The 12846-nt window shown below is 41.8% G+C and overlaps 1 protein-coding gene across 1 annotated transcript in view; it reads left to right on the forward strand.

Annotated features, from left to right (window-relative positions):
- mgaa (MAX dimerization protein MGA a) overlaps positions 1-12846 on the forward strand; it is a 43884-nt gene that overhangs the window by 6697 nt on the left and 24341 nt on the right. The window contains exons 3-10 of the mRNA XM_079529031.1: positions 202-3223; positions 4502-4604; positions 4727-4867; positions 5429-5557; positions 6276-6401; positions 7807-9026; positions 11223-11341; positions 12053-12246. Of these exons, the coding sequence (XP_079385157.1) occupies positions 202-3223; positions 4502-4604; positions 4727-4867; positions 5429-5557; positions 6276-6401; positions 7807-9026; positions 11223-11341; positions 12053-12246 (5054 nt within the window). The remainder of the gene's footprint in view (positions 1-201; positions 3224-4501; positions 4605-4726; positions 4868-5428; positions 5558-6275; positions 6402-7806; positions 9027-11222; positions 11342-12052; positions 12247-12846) is intronic.

Consider the following 12846-nt stretch of genomic DNA (forward strand, 5'->3'; position numbering starts at 1 on the left):
GATTTGTATTTCACATATTATTACATTAAATTCATAAATGTATTAAATTATGAATGAGTGACTTTGCATTAAAGGTATGCCCAAATTTGAAGATGTCAATGACGGCTGAATCATACACACGATTGATCCCTATGTTTATGTTGAGTAGATGACGACCGAAAACGTTTTAGCACTAATGTGGTGTTGTTTGTTCCCCCACAGCAGTAATGCTCGTCCAGCACAGAAGTTATTTTCTGAACTGATTCGGGAGGCTCACGTCACACTGAAAAGATGCAACCTGGAGGAAATGGGCATCAATACCAAGATACCCGCAAAGTATTATATGGGTAAAACAAATGTTATAAACAACGACACTGTTGTGAAGAAAGTACACCTAAACACCTTCATCTACCCGACCAACAAAAAAACATTGGATGTTCAGAAAAAAACAACTGAAGTTCAGAAAACACCCTCTAAAGATCCCAAAACACTGTCTGAAGTTCATGAAACGCCATCTAAAGATCAGAAAGAACCACCTAAAAATCCCCCAAAACCACCTGAAAATCACAAAACGCCACCTGAAGTTCTGAAAAGGCCATCTAAAGATCCCAAAATACTGTCTGAAGTTCACGAAACGCCATCTAAAGATCAGAAAACTGTTCATGAAGATCAAAAAACCCTGTCTGAAGTTCAGAAAACTCTGTCTGAAGTTCACGAAATGCCATCTAAAGATCAGAAAACACTTCATGCATATCAGAAAACACGGTCTGAAGATCAGGAAACATGGTCTGAAGATAAGAAAACACGGTCTGAAGATCAGGAAACACGGTCTGAAGATCAGGAAACACGGTCTGAAGATCAGAAAACACGGTCTGAAGATCAGGAAACACGGTCTGAAGATCAGAAAACACTGTCTGAAGATCAGAAAACACGGCCCGGAGATCAGAAAACACGGTCTGAAGATCAGAAAACACGGTCTGAGGTTCAGAAAACACGGTCTGAGGTTCAGAAAACACGGTCTGAAGATCAGAAAACACGGTCTGGAGATCAGAAAACATGGTCTGAGGTTCAGAAAACACGGTCTGGAGATCAGAAAACACGGTCTGGAGATCAGAAAACACGGTCTGAGGTTCAGAAAACGCGGTCTGGAGATCAGAAAACACAGTCTGAAGTTAGGAAAACACGGTCCGGAGATCAGAAAGCATGGTCCGGAGATCAGAAAACACAGTCTGAAGTTCAGAAAACACGGTCTAGAGATCAAAAAACACGGTCTGGAGATCAGAAAACACAGTCTGGAAATCAGAAAACACAGTCTGAAGTTCAGAAAACACGATCTGGAGATCAAAAAACACGGTCTGGAGATCAGAAAACACAGTCTGAAGATCTCAAAACACCATCTGAAGTTCAGAAAACGCCACCTAAAGTTCAGGAAACTCCACTTAAAGATCACAAAATGCCAGATAAAGACCAGAAAACACCATCTGAAGTTCAGAAAACACCACCTAAAAAACAGAAAACACCATCTGAAGTTCAGAAAACACCACCTAAAGATCAGAAAACACCATCTGAAGTTCAGAAAACACCACCTAAAGATCAAAAAACACCATCTAAAGATCACAAAATTCCAGATAAAGACCAGAACACACCATCTGAAGATCACACAACGCCAGATAAAGACCAGAACACACAATCTAAAGACCAGAAAACAGATCACAAAACGCCAGATAAAGACCAGAAAGCACAACATAAAGACCAGAAAAAGCCATCAGACGATCAGAAAATCCTATCAGAAGTTCAGCCCGAAGAGACACCAAAACCACACAAGCCTGTGCGGGGGCCCCTGTCTGCCCTCGCTCTTTTTATGAAGCAGCATCCGCTGAAACCCAGGAACACCAACAGACTGAAATCACCGCCTGAATCACCGTCCACATCTTCACAGGCTAGCACAGTGTCCAGTGGTTCTGTCACAGATCCTTCCACGGACCTTGCTGATCCATCAAAGGCTTGCATTAGTCAAGTCACACAGTTTGCCAGCAAGACCTCTATTGATGTTTCAGAGCAGTGTCTTGTAGGACAGAGAGCAAATATCATTGGTCAAGCAAATGAAAGTAGTGGTCTGGTTTCCTGTCCTTCGGGTCAAGCTGGCCTTCCAACTACAGACCAATTGGAACCAAGATCTGATTGTCCAGTCTTCGCCCCCATTCCTGAAAGTGTGACTCCAGAACCGTTGCTACTAGATGTTACCCCAGTGTTACCCAGCACAAATCAACCATTTCATACCTCTGAAGCATCTCTATCCACTGTCCCCTCATCTCATGCCATCACTTCGACATATCCAATGTCATCATCACCCCTTGAAACAGTGTTATCTCCCCCGGTCCTTCCATTCACAGAGACAATTGCTACTACACGAACACAAAGCCCAGACTTCACAAGCCATACCCACTCGCTCCGTGAATCTTCTCCGATCAGCTTTGAGCCTTTGTCACCTGCCTCTTCACCAGATCCTTTACCTTCCCTAGATATCTCTGCAGCTTTTGGACAAAACCTTGCTCCCACAGGGTCTAAACCATCAGCAGTACCTCGTACACAGACAGCAGACAGTGCCAATATCCCCAGTCATAAATTGAAATGGCATACAGTAATGCCTCCACCTGACCCATTCTTAACCACATTTACATCATTTCAACCAACCCCACTGTCTTGCGGTAGTACCTTATCATTGTTTCCTAGCCAAAACAATTGCCCCTCCTTGCCTTTGCCTCTGCCTCAGTCCCACTCTGGCCTACAAGATCTTGACAGCGCTACTTGCCCTTCCCCCACTGACAATGATCAGTCATTGACATTCCCTGCAGGCCTGTCTCCTCTTGCGCTCCCATCCCCGCTGTCTCCAGCCTTTTCCTCATTAGATGGTGATGCATTGTCACCCACACCTTCACTTAGCGATCTCATGTGCTTTTTCTCCACTGATGGAGATATCGGGATGGGGGTGGACTTTTCAAACCCAGAGGCAGCAGCACCTGTTCCCTGTCCTCCTCCTAGTGTTGTCTCAGCCAACACTCAAGCACCACCTTCTCAAAACGTACCACCAACCCAAGACACCCTGAAACCCAAGAGGAAAAGGGGAAGGCCTCCCAAGACGGATAAGGCGGAATCCACAGATCAGGCCGAATCCAGAGTTGCTAATATGCAACCCAGTATTGAGGAAGTCGAGGAACAGCTTTTTGTCTCGTTCGCATCAAAGGTAAAGTTAAAATCTTTTATTTTTTGCTTTCATATGTGTTGCAATATGTACAGTAGTGTTGGACTGAAATAATGCAAAACGTTCAATACTGCTGAGCCACCAAACATTTCAGATTATTACTTTTGAGCTATTTTAAAGATGGGTTCCTGTGATTTTTGTACTTTTTCTGTTTTGTATGTGTCTATGGAGTTCTCATCTTGCCACACTAATTGAAAGGCGTGCGCCCGTTTATACGTTCGCCTTTGTCCGCCTTCTCCTACCAAACCACTCCATTTGTACACATCGCTCCATGCACAACACCTACTTCACTGTACAAATATTGCTTTTGTGTGCCATACTGTTATTGCGCACACTTTCCACATTCACCGACCCCTCCCCTTTTCACTACACACACACAGGCATTTGTCCGACGTACTAACAGTATGGTACAATACAGTACTTTATACCACAATATGGTACAGTACAGTGTGGCACAGTACGGTATAGTACAGTATGGTGCAGTGCTGTACAGTATGGTACAGTACAGTACAGTACAGCAGAATACAGTACGGTACAGCAGAATACAGTATGGTACAGTACAGTGTGGTACAGTACGCTACAATACAGTATGGTGCAGTATGGTACAGTACTGTACAGTACATTATGGTACAGTACAGTATGGTACAGTACGGCACAGTATGGCACAGTACAGTATGGTACTGTACAGTACAGTACAGTCAAGTACAGTACACTACACTACGGTACAGTGCAGTGCCGTACAGTATGAAACTGGCCAACTGGATGGCGTGGCATGGCGCTAGAGCGAGACTGGCCGAAGGCCGGTCAAGTTCTAGTTACTATAATAGACCCCCAGCTGTGGTTAGAATATTCAAATATGTATTCCCTGTGTATTTTTGGTTTCTTCCTGAAAGCTAAAAGCCTTTGAGTCAAAAGGCCCAATCGAAATTACACCATCTTTGTGTCATAACCCTAACCCCTCCTCCATTATCATACAACACACAGCTGTGGACGAGGTATACTTAATTAACTGGTGGGCGTGGCCACAAAAAACATCAGTTTAACACTTAATGTACACGTTTTTGAAAAGAATATTCCTAGTATAATCGTAGTACCTGATGATCATGGTTTTGGGGGGGGGGGGGGGGGGGGCACTCCATCTTTATTAAATTATCAAGTTGTCTATGATTTGATTGTTTTATCTAACAATCAATTCATCACATTTGTCACAGTCTAAACACAACTTGTTCATTGGAAGTAAACACAAGCATTACATTTCAGGAAGCACTTAAACTTCACCTTGGGGATGACTCTGAGTCCCCTGAGGTAACTGCACCACCTCATCAACCTCAACCTCAGGCACCCCCTGAAGCCACCACGAATGGTAAACAACATACTAATGTTTACATTCTGATTGATTGAAAACCATATGTTTACATACATTGTTGTGTGGCAAAAATGAAATATTAATAATGTTTATTAGGAGTATTGTTTATTCTGTGACAGAAATTGATTTCAAGAACCTGCTTTGCGCAGTTGAAACTCCAGAGACCCTAGAGGAGAGAATAGCGGTCTTGGAGCAGCTTTTGTTCAGAGATCTGAAGTTGATGAAACACAGACAGGTCATACATCCTGTGTTACAAGAAGGTATGCTGTCATTTGCAACACAAAACAAAAGTCTCAAAATATTGTTATTATATTTCAGTTATTGGGCAGCCTGCATGTTCACTCATATAGTACTGCACTTAACATTGTCATTATACACAAGGCCTACACGGAGGTGTGCATAGTTGATCCGGGATCATTGTTTGCCAATCATGACCATTCGACCACCAAACCTCACCATAATGTTATAGATTGAGTCAGAGATCTAATATGAACTTAATTACAATAGTGTTTGAGTGGTGTAAACCACTCCTACAACTGGCTTTGTTAGTTTACGTGTCTGTCTGTTTGTCTGTCTGTCTGTTCGTACCAAAAAATGAGCATGGTTGCTATGGTCACCCAGTTCACACGGGTGTGATTTCATTACGTCAGACATTACGTCAGACCACAGCTGATCAGTCTATAGACCTTACACCACTCAGTTCACACGGGTGTGATTTTTATCTGATATACAGTAGCTGCCCCATTGTACCACAAGAAAGACAATACATTATTTAACCTTGAATCTGGAATTTCTTTGCTCGTGATGCATGAAAAAACAAGTTGGCTTGAAGCTGAACTTGCTGGATCCCATGCTGACCATCGACCTGCAATGGCTTGGAGTGCGTCTACCGATTCCTCCACCAGGAGCTCCCCTGGAAGTGCTGACTGAGACACTGCCCTTGTCTCAAGGTAATTGTCCTGTAGCTACTGTACATATTTACGGATCAGATTGTTAGAAGAGGATATCTAAATGACGTTGGTTCCTTCAGTACAGATACATGCTGTAATGAACAACAGCATGCTGATGGACAGCATGCAGAGCTACAAGAGTTGTCGCCAAAAAAACCACTACTGAAATGAACGCTACATAAAATGACTAACCACTTTAAACCTGGCACCCCTGTTTTGGGCGTGTCACTATGGGTGTAAGATGGAGGTTCAAGGTTTCTGCCCGACAGAGACAATATAGTAGCTATTAAAACTTGCTGGCTGACAAAGAGAACTATACCTCGATCCAAGTATTAGTACAATTCTGAGGTAATATTTACTTCACTGGAGTATTTCCAATTTTCAATACTTTTACTTCTACTCCACTACATCTCAGAGGCAAATATTGTACTTTTACTCCACTACAGTTATTTGAAAACCTTAGTTGCTAGTTGTAGATTCCGATTATTATTACAAAACATGCTTTAACCACTTTAGCATTTATATACTTTGGCTATTTGAAAATAGACAATCTACAAGCTCAGCTATGAGCTTGTAGATCTTCTATATAAAAAAAGAAGATTCTAGATTGTGGTATCTGAACTTGTAGATCTTCTATATAAAAAAAGAAGATTCTAGATTGTGATATTGATACTTTTTCTAGTGAAAAATGTTTTACTTTTTCCACCACTTCCACCAGGCGTTTCAGCTGCCTTCATCTCTAGAACGGGGAAAGCAACAGACGTCACCCAGATAAAAGGTTGGAGAGAGAAGTTCCCTCCCTCAGAATCCTCTCCCATCCCAACCCCTTCATCTGTACCTGAAGGTAATTTTATCATAGCCTGTTTCTTTTTGGCCGTTTGTGTTTGGTTTTCACTTTCCAGGGAGAATTCTATAATATGACATCATCAGAGTAAATAAATAATTTCTATTTAAATAAAAAAAGATTGGATTCCTATAACCACCATATATTTGCTCCATATACGTGTATCTATTTGCACGCAGTGGAGTCATTTGTATTAAGCATAACCTCTCTTCATCATTGATATTGTTAGGTACGAGTCGCAATGGACAGAGTAAACTCAGTAAACTCACTATCGATGCATACAGGAGGTGCAGGAGACCTAGCTTATTTTTACCCTCATAATGCTATGTTGTTTCAAGTTAAGATCATTCAACCCCTCTTTCCCTGTGCGTCATATTGAAGAAAGTTCGCGATAATTAAGCTGCTATATAATTGCAAAATGTACCATTTACCTGCCTGCTCCTCTCTCATTGAACATTAATTGCCCGGTGCATCAATTGCTCGCCACCTGAAAATAACCTTTATGCTGCCTTCCATTTAAACTAGTAGCAAGTAGAAAGACTTTGAACAATCAGTAATGTTCTGTGAACTATGCATGTAACACTTCACCACACATTTGTCAAGTAGTGCGAGAGTAAGCTTTTGGAAAACTTCAACATAAGAGCAGAATCCAAAAAGCGACATTGATTGAATTTTATGGTACATATGTTTTGATGAATAGAAAATATATTGATGGAAAACTGTAATAATCATCAGGAATATATTGTTAACAATACTCAACTGTAATAAAAAGCTTTTTTATTAATTTGTTGGGGTGTCATTTACTAAGTCAGAAATAACTGACTGATTTTAGTCATTTGGATACCATAAAAGCCACCATGTCTTCTATGGAAGCATGCCACACACCGAAAATAGCCTGTGTACAAGCTCACAACACGTCGCAGCGCTATTTTGGCAATCTTTTAGATTGGCTATTTGTAAATCGGTTATTCGTTATTTTTAGATTAAAGCGTGTTTGAAGATCTCACACTAGCAATAGAATACATGTTCAGAAGCCTCTACCATAGAACCCTAATGGTCTCGGATATTTCATGAAGCCAGAGGTTAAGGCCTTGATCTGCAATTTCTTCAACTGGTTGGCTGTATCCTGTATGTAGAACAGCAAGAACGTAGGTTTAGAACGATAATACCGGAATTTTATTTGTGATAATTGTTTAGGAAACAAAGCAGTGGGGTACTCCTTTCACGCTGTTTCACAAATCACAGATTAGGATTTGTTCCATGATTATAACCATGATTATAACCATATAACCCCAATTTAAAATAAATTACATCAATCAAATCTCAATCAAATGGCCGCCTGTGGGCCCCGATGGACTCACTATGTTGAAAAGCTAACAACATAACTGCTTTATGTGTTCTTCAGCGTCTCCTCCACTACCTCCTGCCTCCGATGTTCCCAGTAAGAACCTTGCAGCGTTCTGCAGTGACATGCTGGACGAGTACCTGGAGAACGAGGCCAAACTGATCGACGAGCGAGCCTCCAGTTTCTCCCAGGCCACCGCGCCAGAGCCTGTGACGTACGAGCTTCCCGCCAAGAGCAGCAGCTATGTCCGCACGCTGGACAGCGTCCTCAAGAAACGGCCTCCCACCTCCGCCCTCATCTCTGATTTTGTCCCGCCGTCAAAGAGACCCAGGCTGCCCCCCATGACGGGGCCCAAAAAGAAGTTGAAATGGCAGACGAGGCAGAATAAAGCTCTAGGTTCTAATCAGAAGCTACCCAAAACGGGAAGTATAGGAACTGGTGTGTCGGCACCTACTCCAGATGTCACCAAACCTGTGTCTTTCATCAGTAACAATAAGATGCAGGGAATCGCATCGCTGTACAACTACACAGTATCCAGCAGTGTACCCAAGGAAGGGGATAATGTTCTTAGTCTAAAGAAAAAGGACTTCAAGTCCAAGAACTTGTCTCACGTAAAGCCCCCCAGACCATCAAAAGATCCATTCCAATTCAATAATACGACACCCATAACCCACTTACCACGGGACCCCATCTTTGAAAAGATAAAGAAACTAAAAAACAAGTCAATGTCCAAAATCGAGAATCTAATGGGGGTTTCTGATGAAATGGCGCCTCTGGAGTGGGACCCCACCTTAGAAAACGAACCGAAACTAAAGTCATCGTCCAACATCCAGGATCCTATGGAGTTTTCTGATGAACTGGCCCCTCTGGAGTGGGACACCTTCTCAAAAAGAGAAAAGAAACTCAAAAGAAAAAAGAAACTAAAAAAGAAGTTGTCCAAAATCCAGGATCAAATTGCAAAGGTTTCTGAAGAAATGGCGCCTCTGGAGTCGGACCCCTTCTATTTCGATCCTTATAGACTAAGACCCAAATCATTGCCCCAACTCCAGGGCCCAGTGGGGGTTTCTGAGGACATGGCACCTCTGGACTCGGACTCTGAGCCGGATTCCGTTTCTGCTAAGCAAAAACCGGACCGAAACGATGAGGAGACGCCCCTGGTAACCAAAGCCCTGCTGAAACAGAAGGATCTGGAAGACGGGGTCGTCTGGGAGGGACAACCCAAGACGTGTGTCACGACCGAGAGAGCAGCCATCTCGCTGACGTCACTCTTCACATTAGTGGTAGGTCAACTGTGTTTCTGTCTCAAGAAGATTCAGAAGAATGTACATGGATTTTTCCATACTTGTGGTGGTTGTCAGTTGTCACTAGGAGTGTGAACGTTTACACGTGTACGAAAGCGTCGAAAGGCAGATATCTGAGGAACCTCGTGGATGAAAGTTCTCAGTAACCACGACTTATTTCAGTCATTTGGTCTCGATAAAAGCCAGCATGTCTTCTTTGGAAGCATGTTTGCTCAGCGAAAATGGCATCTACAAGCTCTCAATGCGTTAGAGAGCCTGTAGATCGGCTATTTTCGGTTATTTTAAGACCTCTTTAATACATAAAGAAAGAAATTAAAAGAGACCATTACGACATCAAAAGTAATAAACAAACTAAAGCTGGTCAATCACAGTGGTGGAAAGTAGTGCATTTACTGTATTGTACTGAATATTAGATGATTATGATTATAAGACAACCCCCATTTTTCAAGACTAATTTGTGGAAAAAGAACATTGAATGTGAAATTGTCTAGTCCCCGATTATAATACGACCCCGTTTTTTAGGATGTTTCCATTGGAAAAAACGTACGTAGTCTTATATTCAGACAAATAGGGTACTTAACACGCTTGGTGCCATCAGTGCTTTATATCAAAACCAATCGGCCAATGCTGAAAAGTCTGCTCCAGGTTGCTAGGCAACGCTTGCGTCCTTCCCAACTTGGGGATGGATGCGTGCGCACTCCATTGGAATCCACTCATTGTAGTTTCTTTGCTGCTTGTTTTCTCAGAAAAAAGACTCAAGTTGTTGTTTTTGTCCAATCCGTCCGACGTTCAGATGTAAATAGTGGTTTTTGATTGCATCGCGCCCGACATATTACTGTTTCTGTTTCTGGCAAAAGCTAAGCCATATAGTCTATTTGCCAGCCCATAGAGCCCCATTGTGAACCCGGACATGTTGAGTACACCAAGGTTTTATGTTAGAAATGTTGAGTATGGGTCCCCAGCATGTAGAAACTGCCGGATGCTAACTTGCATATGTTGAGCAATATGTGACCATACCATTAACAACCTATAGAAGGTAAACTATTAAAAATTTCATAATGCTTTATGTAGCATGTGACGTGTCAAACTAGGGTTTTTTATGATGCTGAATCCATTCCAAGCATTAGTTTTGCAAAAAAAAACACTCATTCGGCTAAAAACGGCCATTGTCGCCATCACTATTGTGATGATGTCAGCAAAAGTGGCTATGTCCGTTTTTAGCCCAACTAAATGCATTGAATGAACACTAGGTGGCATTAATAGTCTGAGTGTTAAGTGCTATACTTAAGGGGGATTTTGGGGTACTTTTACTGTAACGGAGTATTTCACATTTTTATTACTTTTTCTCATACTCCACTACATTTCAGAGGCAACTTTTACTCCACTACAATTATTTGAAAACTTTAGTTTGTAGATTTTGATTATTATTACAAAACATACATTAACCACTTTAGCCCTATATACATTTCGACCATTTGAAACTAGCCGACCTACAAGCTCACAATGCGTTGATCTGCTATTTTCAAAAGATTTTAGTACATTTGAAATTTTGAAATGGGACATTCTGCACAATGAGTACTTTTACTTTTGGTACTTGAAGTACATTTTGATGCCGATACTTTTGTACTTTTGAGTATTTATATATTGCAGTATTTATATTTATACTTAAGTAAAATATTTGAGTACTTTTTCCACCACTGGTCACCAAATTGCCAAATTGTCAAATAATATACCGGTAAGAAAGAGGGATTTTTACCAGCTGCTGTGTAAGCACAGCTGGTCAATGTTCTCTCTGTGGTGCTTTCACGCCCACTTTCTGTAGTTGAGACCTATGTTTCTCATTGGCTGTACTGACAACCTATCGTCCTGATTGGCAACCACACACTTTTTGCCTCTAGCCGACCTCTCAGCCATGGGATATAAGGCAGCAGCTGGTAATTAATTGATGTCAACAATTCTTGTTTTTTGAATGGCCGATCTATAAGCTCTCAACGTCTCAATATTTATCGAGACAAACTAAATGTAATGCCTCAACTCCTATCCAAGTCAGGGTGGGTGGTCCCCAGTTCAAATGTGATTATTTTGGGGGGTCACGACTCACGACTTACGGCCTGAAAAGGTTGGGAACCACTGCGATAGAGGATAAACAACCTGAATGTCTCCGTCTCTCTGTAGGGCTTTGTGAGTGAAAACCCCACAGCTCCCATCCAGGTGATTAAACGCAGAGCTCCACCCTGCCTCAACTCCTACTGCCGTCTGGGCTGCATCTGTACCAGCCTCAACTACACCCACAGGTAGGACTGCCTCTATTCATGATGTGTTCTACCCATGGACCGTTCAAAAATATGGACTAATTGACGCCATTGGTTTCTACGGACAGTAAATTAAGCCCATTTTGCAGCTATTTCAAATCCACCATCTTTCTATATCCAGTCCGAAATGCAAACGGAAATGAATGCAACCGCAGCGAGGGTTGGGTCTTCACTCGGTAGAACCAGTAGAAACCCTAGAAACATAACCTACTTTATCAATAATTTGAAAATGAATGGGAACAAAATTTACTAAACACATTATCATGATGATTTAATAAAGACTTTAAACTAGCGATTGAAAACATAGTGTTATGAAATAATATAATATTTATTAATATAATATTAATATATAATTTATATTGAGATTATAATGTCTCGCGGTAGAAGGTGAAATAGCGACATCTGCTGGGCCATCCATAGGAACAGCAGGCGGAACGTGAACCCGGAAGTGAGCTTCAATTCCAGCAAAGGGGGTTTTCCCCTTGGTTCTACTGATTATTTCTTTGATTCATCAAAGCAATTAAAAAAGACAAAAAAAAAAATATATATATATACTAGATCTATCTAGTCTGAGTAAGTGGGTACAAAGCAAATATGCTGTGCACGTGTAGCTCCCCCAAAGTCAATCATGTATTTGATATGGATTTAAATTGATGTATGTATTTAAGTTGTATTAACTGTGGCTGCCCCCAGGCTGAGCCACTGCGGCCGCATGGACTGCATGCTGGGCTGCACCTGCCCCCTGAAGAAGGTGGTGCTGCTGAAGCACCTGGACGGCTCCGACTCCAGCCACACCGACACCCCCGACTCCACGCGCAAGAGGAAGAAGAAGAGGAGGATGAAGATGGCATATGGTGGGTTGTGCTCCTGTTTGAAGATGGCATATGGTGGGTTGTGCTGCTTTTTGTCATTTTTCTGAGCTCAATTGCACCCGAAAAAAACTGAACTTTTAATATTCAGTAGATTTTCTGTGGTCTGGGGGTTTTCTGGCTCAAACGAGTGCTCTGATTTTCAGTTTGTGATGTCACAGCCTGCAAATCCCATATATGTCAATGGGATTTGCCAGCAGATGTCACTGTTTTCACTGTTTTGCCTGTTTTCATTGCAGCTCAAAAGGCTTCCAAACCCCAGAGAAAACTCATAAAACCTAAAAGAAAAACGAAAAATAAATAAATGTCATGAAACCTTTAACACATCAAGACCAGGGGCTGATTCTACAAATGCCTTCTAAATCAGTAGTTCTCACTCATCTGATAACGGCAATAAAGCTTTTGAATTTGAATCCTGAGCAGTAGAAGTTTTGGACATATGAGGTTTCCCGACAGACTAAATACTGAGCAATACAGGATCTGAACGCACTTAGTTTTATCAATATATATATATATAGAATGGCTGGATGGATGGTGTCTGGTTTACTACTGTTTGCCCTCCCAGAATAGGGACACTAGGGTTCAAGTTGGTTAATAGATCAATTTCCACATTCGCAC

This window comes from Electrona antarctica (genome assembly GCF_951216825.1).
Source record: "Electrona antarctica genome assembly, chromosome: 18".
In the NCBI taxonomy this organism is placed as follows: domain Eukaryota; kingdom Metazoa; phylum Chordata; class Actinopteri; order Myctophiformes; family Myctophidae; genus Electrona; species Electrona antarctica.